Here is a 19,773-nt window from a genome sequence, read left to right as displayed (position 1 = left end):
AGAGACAGAGCATGAATGGGGGAGGGGCAGAGAGAGAGGGAGACACAGAATTGGAAGCAGGCTCCAGGCTCTGAGCCATCAGCCCAGAGCCCGACGCGGGGCTCAAACTCACGGACTGTGAGATCGTGACCTGAGCTGAAGTCGGACGCTTAACTGACTGAGCCACCCAGGCACCCCTCTGATGGAGAATTTAAAGCAATGATCATAAGGATACTCAACGGACTTGAGAAAGAGTAGAGAACAACAGTGAGATCCTTGACACTAAGAAAAGGAATAACATAGCAGAAATAAAGGGCTCAATAAATAAAATGAGAAACACACTTGATGGAATGAACAGCACTGTGGAAGAGGCAGAGGAACGAATTAACAGAATAATGGAAAGTAATCAAGCTGAACAAAAGAGACAAAAAGGAATTATGCAAGGCGAGAATAGATTTAAGGAACTCAGTGATTCCATCAAACATAGTAAAATTTTATTATAGGAGTCCCAGAAGAAGGAGTGAGAGAAAAGGGGGAAGAGCATTTACTTGAAGAAATGATAGCTGAAAACTTCCCTTATCTAGGCAAGGAAGCAGATATTCAGATCCAGGAGACACAGAGAACCTCCAATAAAATCAACAAAAGCAGATCCACACTAAAACACACTGTAATTAACATAGCAAAATATAGTGATAAGGAAAAAATATTAAAAGTAGCAATACAAAAGAAGACTGTTACATACAAAAGAAACCCCAGAGGTGCCTTGGTGGCTTAGTCCATTGAGCATCTGACTTGATTTCAGCTCAGGTTCATGATCCCAGGGTCATGGGATATAGCCAGGCGTCCAGCTCTGCACTAGGCATAGAGTCTGCTTGGGATTCTCTCTCTTCCTTCCTCTGCCCCCTCCCTAACTTGCACTATCTAGAAATTTTTTTTAATTAAAAAATAAAAAGAAAGAAAGAAAGAAAGAAAAAAAGAAACTCCATAAGGCTATCAGCTGAAACTTTCCAAGGCAGAAAGGAGTGGCACGTTATATTCAAAGTGCTGAATGGGAAACACCTGTAGCCAAGAATCCTCTATCCAGAAAGACTATCATCAAGAATGGAAGGAAAGATAGAAAGTTTCCCAGACAAAAACCAAAATAGTACATGACCACTAATCCAGTCCTGCAAATAATATTAAAGGGGACTCTTTAAGTGGAAAGGAGAGACCAAAAATGACTGTATGAGGGTAGAAAACAGAAATGCAGTTAAAATGAGTATTTCTATTTACAAAAAAAAAACAAACAGCCAAGAAACACACAAAAGGATATAACACACTATACCTAAAACATGGGGAAGATAGGAAAAAAGAATGGTTCAAACCTAAATGACCATCAGCTTAATACAGACTGCTATATGCAGAAGAGGTTATACACAAACCTGATAGTAACCACAATTCAAAAATCACTAACAAATACGCAAAGGATAAAAAGAAATCCAAATAGCTAAAGAAAACCAGCAAACCATGAAAGAGAGAAAGACAAGAAAGGATCAGAGAAAATCTTCAGCAACAGTCACAAAACAAGTAATAAAATGACAATAAATATATGGCCATCAATAACAACATTGAATGTAAATGAACTAAACACTCTAAGCAAAAGACATAGGTTGGGGCGCCTGGGTGGCTACGTCAGCCAAGCAGTTGACTGGGGCTCAGATCATGATCTCCTAGTTCGAGAGATCAAGCCCCGCATCCGGCTCTATGCTGAAAGCATGGAGCCTGCTTGGGATTCTCTCTCCCTCTCTCTCTCTGCCCCTCTCACACACGCATGCACACTCTCTCAAAATAAAAAAAAAAAAAAAAGACACGAGTTTACAAAATGGATTAAAAAACAAGACCCATGTATATGCTGCCCACAAGATACTCATTTTAGACCTAAAAACACCTGCAGATTTAAAGTGAGGGGATGAAGAAACATCACGCAAATGGATGTCAAAAGAAAGCCAGAGTAGCAATACTTAGACGAAATAGAATTTAACAGAAAAGAGACAGAGAAGGACACTATAGCAAAGCAAATAATCCAACAAGAAAATCTAACAATTATAAATATTTATGCACTCAATATAGAAGCACCCAAATACATAAAATACTTAACAAATAGAAAGGAACTGATCGATAATACAAAAATAATAGGGGACTTTAACACCTGACTTACACCAAAGGACAGATTATCTAAACAGAAAATCAACAAGGAAACAATGGCTTTGAATGACACACTGAACAGATGGGTTTGAGAGATATATTCAGAACATTCCATCCTAAAACAGAATACACATTCAGGGTGCTGGGGTGGCTCAGTCAGTTAAGTGTCTGACTTTGGCTCAGGTCATGATCTCATCATTGGTGGGTAGAAGCCCCACGTTGGGGTCTGTGCTGACAGCTTCAGATTCTCTGTCTTCCTCTCTCTGCCCCTCTCCCACTCACGCACACACTTGCGCGCTTTCTCTAAAAGAAATAAACATTAAAAAAAAAAACTTTTTAAACAAAAGCCGAATACATGTTCAAGTACACATTGAGCTCTCCCCAGAAGAGATCACATATTGGGCCACAAAACAAGCCTCAACAAATTTAAAATGATCAAAGTCCTATACCATGCATCTTTTTGGACCAGAACACTATGAACCTTGAAGTCAACCACAAGAAAAAATCTGGAAAGAGCACAAATACATGAAGGTTAAATAACATGCTATTACACAATGAAAAAGTACATGGAAACAAATGAAAATGAACATACAATGGTTCAAAACCTTTGGGACACAACAAAAGCAGTTCTAAAAGGGAAGTTATAGCAATGCAGACTTACTTCAAAAAGCAAGAAAAATCTCAACTAAACAACCTAACCTTGCACCTAAGAGAGCTAGAAAAGGAACAACAAATGAAGCCCAAAGACAGCAAAAGGAAGGGAAAAAAAAAAAAAAAAGATCAGAGCAGAAATAAATGCTACAGAAACTAAAAAACACTATAACAGATCAACGAAACCAGGAGCTGGTTCTTTGAAAAAAACAAAAAACAATACAATTGATAAACCTCCAGCCAAACTCATCAAGAAAAAAAGAGAAAGGACTCGAAGAAATAAATCATAAATGAGAGAGGGGAAACAACCAACATCTTAGAAATAGAAACAATTGCAAAATATATTATGGAAAACTACATGCCAACAAATTGGACAACCTCAAAGAAATGGATAAATTCCTAGAAACATATAACCTACCAAAACAGAAACCAGGAAGAAATACAAAATTTGAACAGACTGGTTGAATCAGTAATCAAGCAAAGAAATTTAATCAGTAATCAAAAAACTCCCAATGAATAAAAGTCTAGGACTAGATGGCTTCACAGAGGAATTCTACCAACATTTAAAGAAAAGTTAACACCTATTCTTCTCAAATTATTCCAAAAAATAGAAGAGGAAGGAAAGCTTCCAAATTCATTCTATGAGGCCAGCCTTACCTGGATTCCAAAACCAGATAAAGACACTACAAAAAAAGACAACTACAGACCAGTACCTGTGATGAACAAAGATGCAAAAATCCTCAACAAAATGCTAGCAAACCAAATACAACAATACATTTAAAAAATCATTCCGTGCACCTGGGTGGCTCAGTTAAGCATCCGAATTTGGCTCAGGTCATGATCTCACAGCTTGTGGGTTCAAGCCCTGCATCGGGCTCTGTGCTGACAGCTCAGATCTTGGAGCCTACTTCAGATTCTGTGTCTCCCTCTCTCTCTGCCCCTCCCCCACTCATGCTCGGTCTTTCTCTCTCTCAAAAATAAAACATTAAAAAAAAACCAAACCATTCACCATGATTAAGTGGGATCTATTCCTGGGTTGCAAGGGTGGTTCAGTATGTGTAAACTAATCAACACAATAAATCACACCAGTAAGAAAAAGGGTAAGAACTATATTATCATTTCAACAGATGCAGAAAAATCATTTGACAAAGTACAACATCAACTCATGATAAAAACCCATAACAAAGCTGGTTTAGAGGGAACACATCACAACATAACAAAGGCCATGTATGAAAAACCCACAGCTAACATCATCCTCAATGGGAAAAAACAGAGCTTTTCCCCTAACGTCAGAAACAAGACAAGGATGTCCACTCTCACCACTTTTGTTCAACATAGTACTCAAAGTCCTAGCCTCAGCAATCAAACAACAAAAAGAAATGGCATCCAAATCAGTAAGGAAGAAGTAAAACTTTCACTACTGGCAGACGACATGATACTACACACAGGAAACTCAAAATACTCTACCAAAAAACTGCTATAACTGATAAATTCATTAGAATCATAGGATACAAAATCAATCTACAGAAACCTGTTACATTTCTATGTATCAACAATGAAGCAGCAGAAAGAAAAATTAAGAAAACAATCCCATTTACAACTGCACCAAAAAATAATAAGATGCCTAGGAATAAACCTAAGAAGAAAAAGACCTGTACTCTGAAAATATAAACTACTGATGAAAGAAATTGAAGATGACATAAAGAAATGGAAAGACATCCCATGCCCATGGATTAGAAAACCAAATATTGGGGGCACCCTGGGAGGTTCAGTTGGTTGAATGTCCGACTTCAGCTCAGGTCATGATCTCATGGCTCAGGAGTTCCAGCCCTGCGTCAGGCTCTGTGCTGACAGCTCAAAGCCTGGAACCTGCTTCGGATTCTGTGACTCCCTTTCTCTCTGCCCCTCCCCCACTCACATTCTGTCTCTCAAAAATAAAAAAAAAAAATATTAAAAAGAAAAACAAAATTGTTAAAATGTCCATACCACCAAAAGCAATCTACAGATTTAATGCAATCTCTACCAAAATACCACCAGCATTTTTTACAGAGCTAGAACAAACAACCCTAAATTTGCATGGAACCACAAAAGACCCCAAACAGCCAAAGCGATCTTGAAAAAGTAAAGCAAAGCTGGAGGCATCATAATTCCAGACTTCAAATTACACTACAAAGCTGTAGTGATCCAGGCAGTATGGTACTGGCACAAAAACAGACACATGGATCAACAGAACAGGATATAAAACCAGAAATGAACCCACAATTATATGGTCAATTAATCTTTGACAAAGCAGTTAAGAATATCCAATGGGAAAAAGACAATCTCTTCAACAAATGGTGCTTAAAAAAAAAGTGGACAGCTACATGCAAAAGAAAGAAACTAGACCACTTTCTTACATCACACACACACACACACACACACACACACACTTCAAAGTGCATTAAAAACCTAAATGTAACACCGCAAGCCATAAAAATCCTTGAAGAGAACACAGGCAGTAACTTCTTTGACACTGGCAAAAGCAACATTTTTCTAGATAGGTCTCCAGAGGCAAGAGAAACAAAAGCAAAAATAAACTATTGGGACTACATCAAAATAAAAAGCTTCTGCACGATGAAGGAAACAATCAACAAAACTACAAAGCCACCTAATGAATGGGAGATCATATTTGCAAATGACATATCTGATAAACAGCTAGATCCCAAAATACATAAATAACTGATATAACTCAACACCCAAAAAATGAATAATCCAATCAAAAATGGGGAAGACGCGAATAGACGTTTTTCTAAAGACGACATACACATGGCCAACAGGCACATGACAAGATGCCCAACATCACTCATCCTCAGGGAAATGCAATTCAAAACTACAATGAGGTACTCCTGCCAGAATGGCTAAAATCAACAACACAAGAAACAAGTGTTGGCAATGATGTGGAGAAAAAGGACCCTCTTGTACTGTTGGTGGGAATGCAAACTGGTGCAACCACTGTGGAAAACAGTATGGAGGTTCCTCAGAAAGTTAAAAATAGAAGTGCCCTATCATCCAGTAATTGCACTACTGGGTATTCACCCAAAAAAATACCATAACACTAATGCAGAGGGATACATGCACCCATATGTTTATTGCAGTATTATTTACAACAGCCAAAGAATGGAAGCAGCCCAGTGTCCATCAATAGATGAATGGATAAAGAAGCAGTGGTATGTATATGTATACACACACACACACACACACACACACACAATGGATTAGTACTCAGCCATTAAAAAATGAACTCTTGCCATGTGCACAACACAGATGGAGCTTTAGCATATAACGCTAAGCAAAATAAGAGAAAGACAGATACCATATGATGCCACACATATGTGAAATTTAAGAAACAATCAAGGAAAGGAAAAAAAGACACAAACCAAGAGACAGACTCTTAAATGTAAAGAACAAATAGATGATCACCAAAGGGGAGGTAAGTGGGGGGATGGGGATTAAGAGTACATTTATCATGATGAACACTGAGTACTGTATAGAATTACTGAATCACTATATTATATACCTGAAACTAACATAGAAAATAAATAAAACACTAACAAAAATAACACTTTTAAACACTAATTGCCACTTGTCAAAAAACAAAAATAAAAAGACCCTGTACCAACTATATCAGATTCCTAATTGCCCAAACCTATCCATCCATCCCTTCTACCTTGCTAAAAGGATCCTGCTTTTGTCTGCTATTTCAACATGCTCAGTTTTAAAATACTTTCTTCTTTTATCTCTACTGTTGTTCAGAGTAGCTGCATGATCCTGTTCCAGCCAATGAAATGTAAAGAGAAATCTGCTGTTGGAACTTTCTGGAAAGCCACTATTACACCAGTAAAAAAGGGTGAAGCTCAACTGGCACACCCCTCTTGCTTTGCCTTCCTCATCTTCTCTGCTTAGAATTTGGATACAATGGCTGATGGTACCACAACCACCTCCTGATGGGACTAGAAACTAGAAGGGAGACCGAACCTGGACAGCCACACCAAGCCTGGGCACACTGTTTCCAAACTGATTATAATGAGAAAAAAATAAAATCCTCAGTTAAGCCATTGTAGCTAGGGTTCTGTTATTCATGGACCAATACGATCATCAATACAATAAATGAAAAACTGGGGCGCCGGGGTGGCTCACTCAGTTAAGCGTCTGACTTCGGCTCAGGTCATGATCAGGTCATGGGATCGAGCCCTGTTTGGGATTCTCTCTCTCTGCCCCGCCCCCACTCACTCTTTCTCTCTCAAAATAAACTTTCAAAAAAGATGAAGAAAAAAATACAGTAAATGAAAAACACACACCATCACTACTTACAACTAAATTAACCCATCCATTAATTCAAGAGGAAAACCAACAGAGATCATACCTTAACAGTAGTAGAATTCAATTTCATACCACATCGGTAGGTCCTTGCTATCTGTGGAGTAAGATGGATTTCCTTGGTAAGTTGTCTCCATTTTCTACACTCAGGTTTTGTACATTGAACCTACATGGAAAGTAACATGTCAAGGTCAATGAGTTGGCTAATCTTATGCTAGCATTTCCATCCTCTACCACTCAGTCTGCCATCTTTTCCACCCGATCTGACCAACCTTTTTGCACTAAGTACTTTTTCTCCTCCTTGCATGACCAGCACCCATATAATCCGCTTTTACCGCATAAAGTAAATACTGATTCAATACCAGCTCAGGCACGAAGAAAGCACAAAGGAGACCTAAGTACTGTTGTAATAAAGGCTTTACAGTTTTAACCCAAAGAAATAATCAGAGCTAAATTTAGTCAAAAAGCATGGACATTAAACAGAACTGGATCCTGGAACAGCTTTAAAAAAAAAAAAGAAAAAAAAGACACTAGTGGAAAAAAAACAATGAAATCCAAATAAATTCTGTAATATAGTTATTAGTACTATACCAATGTTATTTTCTGAGCTCAGTATCATGGCTGTTGGGTGATAACATCAGGAGAAACTGGATAAAGGACACATTGGAATTCTGTTACTATCCTTGCAACTTTTCCATAAATTTAAAATTATTCCAAAGTAAAAGGTTTATTTTTTGAGTGTGCAGCTATCCATAAAGTCGAACACCTCCTTCACATACATACAAAAATTAATTCAAAATGGATCAAATACCTAAATGAAGAGCTAAAGTGATAAAATCTTAGAAGAAAACACAGAAGTTAATCTTAATGACCTCAGATTTGGCAATGGATTCTTGGATATGACACCAGAAACACAAGCAACAAAAGAAAAAATGGATAAACTGAACTTCAAAATTAAAAATTTTTATGCATCAAAAGACACTATCAAGAAGTGAAAAGGCAACCTATAGGAGAAAATATTTGCAAGTCGTATATCATGAGGGCTTAGGATCCAAAATATATAAAGAACTCTTACAATTCAACAACAAAAGATAAACAACCCAATTAAAAATGGGAAAAAGATGCCTTTCATTTTTTTTTTTTTTTTTTTGTCTGATTGCTGCATAAAGAAATAAAAAGCATGGGGAGACTAAGTGGCTCAGTCGGTTAAGTGTCTGCCTTCAGCTCAGGTCATGATCTTGCAATTTGAGAGGTCAAGTCCTGTGTTGGGTTCTGTGCTGGCAGCACAGAGCCTGGAGCCTGCTTTGGATCCTATGTCTCCATCTCTCTCTGCCCCTCCCCCACTTGTGCTCGCTCTCGCTCTCTCTCACTCTTGCTCTCTCTCTCAAAAAAGTAAATAAGCATTTAAAAGAAGAAATAAAAGGCATCCAAATTGGTAAGGGAGAAGTAAAACTGTTACTACCGGCAGATGACATGATACCATATATAGAAAACTCTAAAGACTCCACCAAAAAACTATTAGAATAAATTCAGTAAAGTTGCAAAATATAAGATTAACATACAGAAATCTGTTGCCTTTCTATATGCTAATTAACGAAGTAGCAGAAAGAGAAATTAAAAAAAAAACAATCCCAATTTACAATTACACCAAAAATAAAAATACCTAGGAATAAAGTTAACCAAGGAAGTGAAAGATCTGTACTCTGAAAACTAAGATAATAATGGAAAAAACTGAAGATGACACAAATGGAAAGATATATCATGCTCACGGATTGAAAGAATATTGTCAAAATGTCCATACTACCCAAAGCAATCTACAGATTTAGTGGAATCTCTACCAAAATACCAACAGCATTTTTCACAGAACTAGAATAATGCTAAAATTTGTATGAAGCCACAAAAGACCTTGAATCCAAAGCAATCTTGAGAAAGAAAAGAACTGGAGGTATCACAATCCCAGATTTCAAAATATACCACAAAGCTGTAGTAATCAAAACACTACGGTGCTGGCACAAAAACAGACACACAGGTCAATGGAACAAGATAGAGAGCCCAGAAATAAACCCATGTTTATATGATCAATTAATCTACAATAGAGAAGAATATACAATAGGGGAAACACAGTCTCTTCAATAAATGTGCTGAGAAAACTGGACAGCTACCTACAAAAGAATGAAACCAGACCACTTTCTCTCACCATACACAAAAATAAACTCAAAATGGGTTAGAGATCTAAATGTGAGACCTGAAACCATAAAACTACTAAAAGAAAACATAGGCAGTAATTTCATGGACATTGGCCTTAGTAACATTATTTATGGATAGGTCTCCTAAGGCAAGGGAAACAAAAGCAAAAATAAACTACTGGGAACACATCAAAATAAAAAGTTTGCACAGTGAAGAAACCATCAACAAAACCCAAAGGCAATCCAGTGAATAGGAGAAGACATGCAAGTGATACGTCTAATAAAGAGTTAATATCCAAACTATATATAAAGAACTTTTACGACTCAACACCAAGAAAACAAATAACCTGATTAAAAATGGGCAGAGATAGGGGAGCCTGGGTGGCTCGGTCGGTTAAGCGTCCGACTTCGGCTCAGGTCATGATCTCACAGTCTGTGAGTTCGAGCCCCGCGTCAGGCTCTGTGCTGACAGCTCAGAGCCTGGAGCCTGTTTCAGATTCTGTGTCTCCCTCTCTCTCTGCCCCTCCCCTGTTCATGCTCTCCCACTGTCTCAAAAATAAATAAACGTTAAAAAAAAAAAATTAAAAAAAAAAATGGGCAGAGAACCTGAACAGACATTTTTTCACAGATGACATACAGATGACCAACAGACCCATGAAATGATGCTCAACATCACTCATCATCAGGGAAATACAAATCCAAACCACAATGATATCACCTTAAGCCTATAAGGAGGACTAGTATTAAAAAGTCAAGAAATAGGGGCACCTGGGTGGCTCAGTCAATTAAGCATCCGGCTCTTGATCTGGGCTCAGGTCATGATCTCATGGTTTGTGAGTTCGAGCCCCACATCAGGCTCTATGCTGACAGTGTGGAGCCTGCCTGGGATTCTCTCTCTGCCCCTTCCACTCCCACTCCCTCAAAAGAAATTAAAAAAAAAAAAAACATCAAAAATAATGTAAATAGTAAGTGTTGGTGAGGATGTGGAGAAAAGGGAACACTCATGCACTGTTGGTAGGAATGTAAATTGGGGCAACCACTGTGGAAAATATATGAAGTTTCCTCAAAAAATAAAAAATCAAAATACCAGATGATCCAATAATTCCACTACTAGGTATTTACCCAAAGAAAATGAAAACATTAATTTGAAAAGATACATGCACCCCTATGTTTACTGCAGCCTTGTTTACAATAACCAAATTATGACAGCAAGCGTCAATCAATAGATGAATGGAGAAAGAAGATGTGGTGTAGGGGGTGCTTGGGTGGCTCAGTTGGTTAAGCGTCTGACTCTTAATTTCAGCTTAGGTCATGATCTCACGGTTCGTGAGATCAAGCCCCACATCAGGCTTTGCAGTGGCAGCATGGAGCCTGCTTGGGATTCTCTCTCTCTCTCTCTCTCTCTCTCGCTCTCGCTCTCTGCCCCTCCCCCACTCTCACATGCTTGCACACTCTCAAAATAAAAAAGATGATGATGTGGGATATATATACACAATAGAACACAGCCATAGAAAACAATGAGTCTCTGCTGTTTGTAACAACATGGATGAACTCAGTGTTGTGCTAAGTGAAATAAGTCAGAAAAAGACAAATACCATATGATCTTGCTTATATGTGGAACCTAAAAAATAAATGAATCACAACAACAACAAAAAGAGACTCAAATACAGAGAACTGCTGGTCGCCAGAGGGAGGTGGATAGAGGGATGGGCGAAATAGGTGAAGGCAACTAAGACCTACAAACTTCCAATTATTAGTTAAGTCACAGAAACGAAATGTACAGCATAGGGAATCAATAATATTTCAAAATGGACGGAAGACTTACAGTTATTTCTCCAAAGATGATAAACAAATGACCAACAAGCACACACACAAAAAATGCATTAGTCGTTACAGAAATCAAAACCACAGCAAGACACCCCGCGAGTGGTATCTGTCACTCACACCCACTACGATACATAGAATCAGATTAATGGAAAATGAGAGTTAGTGAGGATATGGTGAAATCTGAAGCCTCATGCACTACCGCTGGGAATGAAGACAGTACAGCAATCTGCTATGGAGAACAGTCTACAAGTCCCTCTAAGAGTAAAACATAGAATTACCATATGACCCAGCAATTTTATTCCAAGGTATATATGTACCAAACAGAACTGAAAGCAGATAATTCAAATATTCACACACAAATGTCCACAGCAACAACTACTTGCAATAACAAAAAGGTGACAACAACCCAAACGTCATCAGATAAATGGATAAATAGAATCTGACCACCCCACATTATGGAACATTACCCATGAAAAGGAATGAAGTACAACAGAGATAAACCTCAAAAACGTTATGCTCTGAGAAAGAAGCCAGTCACGAAAGGTCACATGCTGCATGATTCCTTTACGTAAAACATCCTAAAGAGGTAATCCATAAAGATCAGGGGCTGTCAGGAGCTGGGGGAGCGGAAATGGAAGGGGACTGCTTGATGGGCACAGGTTTCTTCTGTGAACGATGGAGAGGCTTTGCAATTAGTATTTGGTTGCACAGCACTGTCAGTGTAATAGATGCCTCTACACTGTGCACTTTAAAATAGTTTCGGGACGCCTGCTTGGCTCAGTGGAACAGCATGCGACTCCCGGTTCCAGGGTTGTGAGTTCGAGCCGCATGTTGGGTACAGAGATTACTTAAATAAAACTTAATGAAAGAATAGTTAAGTTTGTTATGTGAGCTTTGCATCAATAAAAAAACTTTTAGGGGTGGCTGAGTCAGTTGAGCGTCTAGCTCTTGATCTTGGTTCAGGTCATCATCTCATGGCTCGTGGGTTGGAGCCCCACATCAGGCTCTGTGCTGACAGAGCCTGCTTGGGATTCTCTCTCTCTCCCTCTCTCTCAAAATAAATAAATAAACGTAAAAAAGTAATTAATAAATTTTAAGTGTACAAGAGAAACTCAGAATTACCTATATTTTAAAAATTAGCCATTTATTAAATGATGGTATATTTACCTAATAATATACACAATCATTAAAATATATCTTCAAGCATGGCTACAGGGAAAAGTAATATAAAGTTAATAAACTAAATACTACAAAAAATTATACACAAAGTATGATTTTCAACCTAATTAGGATTTGTGTATAAAAGCATGCAACTGTGCTCCAACATACACATAAAAATATGAACAGAAAAAAAGATTTGAGAGATGTGTATCAACTGGTGGCAGTCTTAGTTTAGTTTCTTCTTTATAGTAAGTGAATTATCCAAGTTTTCTACAAAAACAAAAAATGTGATATGCTTTAAGACACAGAAAGAAGAGTAAGTGTAATACTAGAAAGATTTCCTAAAAAATCAGTATTTTCATCCATTCTTGCCTTTTTCCAGCACAATAAAGCATTATATTTTTTTTACCCAGTACGGGAGCTGCTGGTCTGCCATGAAAGCTTTGGGGCTAGGTTCGGTTTTCCCGTTGCTAGTCCATATTTTTTTCCAGGTAGTATATTTGTCATATCCATCCTTATGGCTGAAAAAATAAATAAAAATAAATATATCAAGCTAGAAGTTCACCAGGTTTTCAAAAACAGGAAGCAGGTTAGGAAGTCTTACGTAAAGGATTTAACTAGCCCTGTCACTAAGAAGGGGGAAAGTTACCTTGGTGCCCTTCAAACAGGCTGTCGGGGAGGGTGAGGTCCTTCCAGTTTAGTATCGAAAACTATTAAGAAGGGATGACTGTCCAGCACCCTGTAGTCGTCAGCATCCTCCCCAAAATCTCTGCACCCATGCCCAGTCACAGAATAGCAAAGCAGTGCCCACATTTTTCACAACTTGCAGAGTAAAAACAATGACTATCTCACAGCAGATACTTTCTGAGCCCTGAGTGTGCACGCACATAAGCACGCACACAGCAAACTACTGCATCGAAATTCTGGCACGGCTGTAGTTGGCATGGTTGGAACGGGGGAGTAACTCAGTAAGCCTGTGGGCTCCGTCTTAACTGCCTGACCCCTTCCACCTCCCCCACCACTCCCACCACCGTGCCCTCCACCATGGAAACCTCCAACAATTAGTGAACAAACCTTCTGTAGTAATGGTCAAAGCATTCGTTACAGAAATGCTCCCCACAGGAGAGGTGATACCATCGGGACGTGTAGCCATTTTTGGCACATCTGAAAATAGCAAAGACACGCAGCTTTGGTGATGAGTAAGCATTTCTTCTCCCTTTTTAAACACATGTATTAAGCACATTCTACAAGCCCATTTTGTGCGATCTCCACTTAGAATCCTAACAACCAAGAGTTGATGACAGGGGAAACTGAAAGGATGTTTGATCCATAATGATACACGGTGAGGGCATAGGGGCTCAGAGTCACAGTACCTAACCGAGACCCCAGAAGGACCCGGGGCTTCGAAGTTTTACCAAGACTCCTCGGAGCAATGATAGAGTTTTATGACATGATACACGGGGTGTCACTGTGCTTCCTGCAAGCTTCACGTGTATGAAAGGGACAAGTGCAGTCTCTGGCAATAACATATGGCCCCAATACTGAGTAGTGAACAAATCCGGCCAGCTGGAATCTGACCATCAAGCAAACGTATCTGGCAAACGTAACCTGTCAAACAGCCAATAATGTCACCAAAGAATGAAATACAATGCTGCAGTGAACGCTAACACCAGCACCTCTGTGTGACTAGAAAATAAAAATGGGAATTTGTTTGCCAGGTTTTATGGAATCTGAAGCCTTATCTGAAGACTCTTCTCTGGAAGTAAAAGGTCATGTTTGGGTCATCCCAATAAAAATGGCAAGAGTGCTGGTGGCTTCATGGTTTCAGTGAGACCCGTATATGTCCGCTGGAAGAGGAGACAGGTTATCTGAGGAGGAGAGGAAGCACAGGGAAAGTAACCATGTGCTGGGCTCCCAGGGGAGCCCATGGTCTGCCCTCCAGTGTCCCCACCCCACCCTCAACCCCCAGGAGCAATACGGCCATGGTGCATGGGACCTGAGGACACTGGCCACTGCGTAGAGCTTCTACATCTAGGTCGAGCAGAGGAAGCGTACAGGGGGACTGTCTCTATTCTTAAAGGACTTATGCTACCTATCTCTATCTTTAGGAAAACCATCTTGGAAGATGATGTTCCCACCAAGAATGCAGGAATTCTGAGCAGGAATGGGAGGCTGACACACCCCACCCACACCGACCTTTCAGAAGCACTTGCAAAGCACACGGGACACGCTACTGTGCAGCCTGACTTTTCACATCTCCTGTATTTCTTCTCTGAACTGCCGTCTTCATCCTCGTCTGTTGTCTCTGTTGCTTTCTTCTTGGCCTGAAGAAGAACCAGCTGTGAGGTTACAATTTCCCCAGAAGGGCGAGGAGTGAAGGAGGTAGAAGGTTTTTATTACTGAAATAACTTCCACCTTATGAAAATCAACAACGTCCTGGCAGCAGGGGAAGGGCTGATAAGACAACAACTTCCCTGAGACAGCAGAGTGCAAGTAATTCACGGACAGGCTAGAAATACACAAGGAGCACTTGAACGACAGGTCTCTGAGGAGAAAACTAAAACACACGCGAGCCGAAGCACCTGGGTGGCTCAGTGGGTTAAGCGGCCGACTCTTGATTTGGGCTCAGGTCGTGATCTTGAGGTTCATGAGATCGAGCCCCGTGTTGGGCAGAGCCTGCTTGGGATTCTCACTCTCCCTCTATCTGCCCCTCCCCTGCTCTTTTTCTTTCTCAAAATCAATAAATATTTTAAGAAAATAAGACAATAAAACACATGAGCTTTTCTCAGGAAAAGCTGTACTGGTCAAAATAAAAGTCACTCTCAGGCTTTCTTTAATTAGAGCAGTTATATACTCTCAGCACTGCCAATAAAAAAAAAATTGAATAACTGTATTATCTTTTTTAAGTTTTTGTATTTAAGTAATCTCTACACCTAACATAGGGCTCGAACTCACAACCCCGAGATCAAGAGTCACATGCTCTTCCAACTGAGCCAGCCCCCCAAAATTGAGTAATTTTAGAAAAAGAATTGCATCATTCAATATTTTTCTTTAAAGACAAAACAAAACTGTAGAAAAGAGATGGCTGCAAGGAACCGCCAACGGCACCCAACCAGCTCCAAGCTGAAGTCCAAGTTCCTGTGAACGACACCACGCCAAGCATGATCTGGCCGCAGCTCATATCCTGGGAGCAACCACACAGCTGTGATTCTCTGAACAGCCCATGCTGATTCACACTCTACCCCTTTGTCTTTGCAGTTCCTCCGCCAGATGTACCGTTTTTCTACACGCTAGCCCTTTATCACACTGTGCTGTGATCGTTCCGAGGGGAATTTCTCCACTAGGCTTCAAGTTCCTTGAGGACTGAAAAGATATCTTTTCATCTCTAATACTTCAGCCCAAATCGTCACAATCTCGTGTGCTCAAAACAGGTGCATCGTGGGGTGCCAGGATGGCTCAGTTGGCGGAGCGTGCAGCTGTGACTTTAAGCCCCACGCCGGGTGTGGAGAGTACTTACAACAAAACAGGTGCACTGAGTGAACAAGTGAGCGGTACCTGCCTACCGGAGCTCCTCAAAGGCAGGCTATCTGGAGAATGATCAAAAGATGCCTTTTTCTTTGTCCTCCTCCGAGGGGTCGCCATTGTTTCAGAAAATCTTCAAAAAAAAAAAAAAAATTAAATGAGTAAATAGTAACGCTTTTGACCCTCCGGAGCAAATTTATTATCCAGTTTACTAGGTAAGAGCATACGCTCCACAGTTAGACTGCCCTGGTGTGAAGCCACTGCTTTCAAGCTACTTAATCTAAGACCTAGCCTCGGTGTTCCCGTATATAAAATGGGCACAGCAAGAGTGTACCCCACAGAAGTGGTGCGAGCAGTTGAGATAATCTATTAAAGCACCTGACCTGGCATATTGTAAGTACTGTACTCAATAAATGTTGTCCGTTACTAACACATACATTTCAAAGTATAAAAATAAGAAACACACCAATGACCAATAAACCAATTACACTACTGTTTGTAAAATTCAGTGAGTAAAACCACCTGAATTTTGTCTGTTCCATTCCTCTCTCCCTTACTATATCTTCTTAGTAGTTCCTGAATTTTGATCTTATACTTCACAAAGAAAACTCACTGGTTCCCTCTCAGTAAAATCTCAGGCACGCTGTCCAGTCATTACTGCATTTAGGAATCTGGGTTAGACAGTCACTGGTATCTTCTAGAAAAATTTATGAAGCTCTCAAACTAGTCTAATAACAGCATGGTTAAACAAACACTAAGAACAAAAGTCTCTAAGAAAAACAATGCATAGTCATCATGAAAGATTAAGAATTATCAAATTAGTATTTTTTAATTAAATTGAATAATGAAAAATGCTTAAAGTACTCAATAACATATTCTACAATTAACACACAATTCCTTCCCTGATCCATCATATTACTACACACACACACACACAATAATAGTATGAAAAATAGGACATATCTATGGGTAAGAAATTTGAAAGTGGAAAAGTGTTATCATAAGATACAAATTCCTCAAACATAATCTTCATCTTGGATAAAAGCTTTGAGGGCCTTGTAATCCTACTGTTTTGTATCCATGAATTATACTAACATTCATAAGAGCATTTTTCACAGATTACTAACATCATGTGTGACAACTTCATCTGCGATCTATACCAACTCTCAGGAATCTTGACATCAGTGTTACAGATGACTTTCCTCTGACTCAGTCTTCACTTTCTCAAAACCATTATGTTAGTTATGAACACATAATCTCTATACATATTCTGAAATACAGTACAGTTAAGCATCAAGTAAGTTGCCTTTTGGTTCTACACCACTCGTTATACCACTGGATAATGCCCTAATAATGTTAGAAGAACTACTGTCTACCTGTAATTCTTATACCCAAAAGCTTTCTGGATCACGTTTATATTTTCAAAAGGCTGTCCACTCTAATAAGTCTCTTTATGTAATACATACATCCTATGTTATTCATTAAAAAAGCCACAGATAAAGCACTTGTAAATATGTATATAGAATATATAAATGTATGGTACATGTAAGGATTACAGCAAAAATATTGGGGTCTAATGTCGGGTTTAAGAACATCAGTATCATCAGCCTAGTTCCATGCAACATTTGGCTCTATCACCTAGAAATACCAGCATTCTCCAAAGTAAGTATAGTTTCTGGAAACTTCAACAAACATTTTAATCCAACTGTGTACTGGAAAATATGTATTTAGTTGCAATGAAAAATTATACAATTCAAGAAATGGTTAACAGGAAATGAAAACACTGGCTATAAAAGCCATTGTTAAGTCTGTTGTCAAGAAAAAAACATAAGTGATGATTTTTTAGTGTTACTACATTTTCAACTTTAATTACAGAATTAACAGAGATACACCCTCGTCCTTTTCTGACGTTGTCAGCTCTGTGTCTTCACTGTTACTGGATTCTTGAGGCTTAAGATGAAGGGAAAATTTTTTAAGTTGGAAAGGCTACAGCTTTTGTGCTTTAAATATAATGTTAGAAATACTGATCGCAAGTGCTAACAAATTAGTATGCTGAAAGTGCTCTCACCTGCTTTTTCAAACTGATAAACACATCTAATTTTATCAATTCGTTTCATGTTCAATATAATTACATAAGCATATATTTCTAAATTTAAATTTATCGCTTTGGTTTTCTTTTAACATGACAAAAGGATGAAAAAAGTGAGGGGCTTTTGAGGGGATAAATAAATGGATATATCTATCAGTGTCTAGATTTCTATTTTAATAATCCCCAAGGTTTTTTTCTGAAGTAGTCTATTGAATATTTAAAAAAAAAAACCCACAGAATTCACAAAAATCTGAATCCAAAAGACTTCTGATTGAAATAAAAATTTACAGCGGCATCAGCACAATTTCTAAAAATAAGATAAACTACCAGAAACTTCTTCAGAGGCAACAGAAACAAGAACTCCCCTCAGGGTCATTTAAAACAAGGTAGGCCTAGCACCTTACTGCACCCACGCCAATCAAATTTTCCGAAATATGGATCCAGTCCAGTTCCCTGAATGCTTTAGGGACTACTTTCACCGCCTGAAAGACCATTTAATTACTGGTAGTCATTTTCTCGTGTACCTCCTGAAGATACCTTCTTCCCGCCCCCTTTCTTCCACTACAATAGAGTTTTGGTTTTTGTTTTTTTTTTAAAGCAACCAAACAAAACGCAGAAGCCCTGGGTCGTGTGCATACCTGTGGAGTGACGGAGCTCCCCAAATGGAGTGGTCTGGGGACTCCCGCACCCCACCCCGGGGAGGGCTGGGCCTCCAGCTGGCTAGATTCCATAGTACGGAACCCTAACTTTCTACAGCTGGGCCTGCCTCTCTTCCTTCCTCTTTCACCTGCCAGCTGCCAGGCTGTTGACTAACAGCTACCCCAACCCCGGCCGCCCCCACCGGGTCCCCGGGCCCGGAGCAGTTACCCCAGCAACCTGGCAATGCCGCTCGTGTCTGAACGCGTGGTGGCTGCGCCGGGAAGATTCCTACAACACCTGCAGGGCTGTGAGGGCGCCCCGCCGCCACACCTCGGCTGGGAAGGACGAGCCAGGGAGTTCCTACCCCCGGAGTGTGGGCTCGCCGCCGGCGGCAGACGCTCCCCAGGTGACAGGGCTCTGACAGTCCCCAGGAGAGACCCCCAACGTTCCCGGCGCCAGCTGCAGCCGCCTCGCTTTCCGAGAAGCTTTCTCGTCTCTTCTCCAAAGTCGGAGAAGCAACAGCCTCCGGGGCTCACCTTTGCGCCGGAAAGGTGCAAGGAGTCGGGGGGAGAAGGCACCGCTGCACAGAAAGGAAGCGTTGTAGGGGGGGATTAGGTGAGACCCTCAACCCCGCGACGGATCCGGGAACCCGGTCGCTGCAACACTCCAGCCCGGGAATCCCCCCCCCCCCACCCCGTCCTCGGACCCCGCACGCCCTTTCCAATCCGGGGAGGGCGCGGGCAGCCCCCGGCGCACCCGTCCACCTCCCACCCGGGCGAGGGGCGCTGCACGAGGGGAGAAAGGCAGCTTGCACCCCAGCCAAAACGCTTTGTGCGGAGCTGTCACCCGAAATCCGCCGCCACCCCCGCGCCCGCCCCCGGAGCCGCGTGCCCCACACCTGGGAGCGCAGGCGAGACGCCGCACGCCCGCCCGGGCTGCCGGCGCCTCTCCGGAGCCGCGCGCTGCGCGCACAGGGCAGCACGATCCGCGCCGCGAGCCGCAGCCCCCGCTCGGCCGCCGCCGCCGCCGCCGCTTCCGCCCCTGTCACGGCGTGACCCGGAGTGGGAGGAGCCGGCGGGACCAGGGAGGAGTAGGGTCCCCGCCTTCGCCTTTGCCGCGGCGCTGGCCCCGCCCTGGCCATTTCCGCCGCTGCGCAAGCCGGGGCGCCTGGGGCGGGGG

General features: G+C 40.8%; 1 protein-coding gene across 6 annotated transcripts in view; it reads right to left on the bottom strand.

Annotated features, from left to right (window-relative positions):
• KDM1B (lysine demethylase 1B) overlaps window positions 1-19,645 on the bottom strand; it is a 62,283-nt gene extending 42,638 nt beyond the window's left edge. For 2 of the 6 annotated variants that reach the window (XM_027040387.2, XM_053223198.1), the window contains exons 1-7: window positions 19,493-19,645; window positions 19,131-19,174; window positions 15,900-15,999; window positions 14,541-14,668; window positions 13,419-13,508; window positions 12,754-12,865; window positions 7,217-7,336 (exon numbers count right to left, since the gene is read on the bottom strand). In XM_027040387.2, the coding sequence (XP_026896188.1) occupies window positions 7,217-7,336; window positions 12,754-12,865; window positions 13,419-13,508; window positions 14,541-14,668; window positions 15,900-15,986 (537 nt within the window). In that variant the 5' untranslated portion in view covers window positions 15,987-15,999; window positions 19,131-19,174; window positions 19,493-19,645. Of the gene's footprint in view, window positions 1-7,216; window positions 7,337-12,753; window positions 12,866-13,418; window positions 13,509-14,540; window positions 14,669-15,899; window positions 16,000-18,822; window positions 19,027-19,130; window positions 19,175-19,492 lie in introns of those variants that run through there. The other 4 variants (XM_053223199.1, XM_027040386.2, XM_027040388.2 and 1 more) reach the window with 4 other exon arrangements.
• Between the last annotated feature and the right edge of the window lie 128 nt (window positions 19,646-19,773).

The sequence above is a fragment of the Acinonyx jubatus genome, chromosome B2 (genome assembly GCF_027475565.1).
Source record: "Acinonyx jubatus isolate Ajub_Pintada_27869175 chromosome B2, VMU_Ajub_asm_v1.0, whole genome shotgun sequence".
In the NCBI taxonomy this organism is placed as follows: domain Eukaryota; kingdom Metazoa; phylum Chordata; class Mammalia; order Carnivora; family Felidae; genus Acinonyx; species Acinonyx jubatus.
Note: the sequence above shows the minus strand (reverse complement) of the source record. Positions and strands in the feature narration are given on the sequence as shown.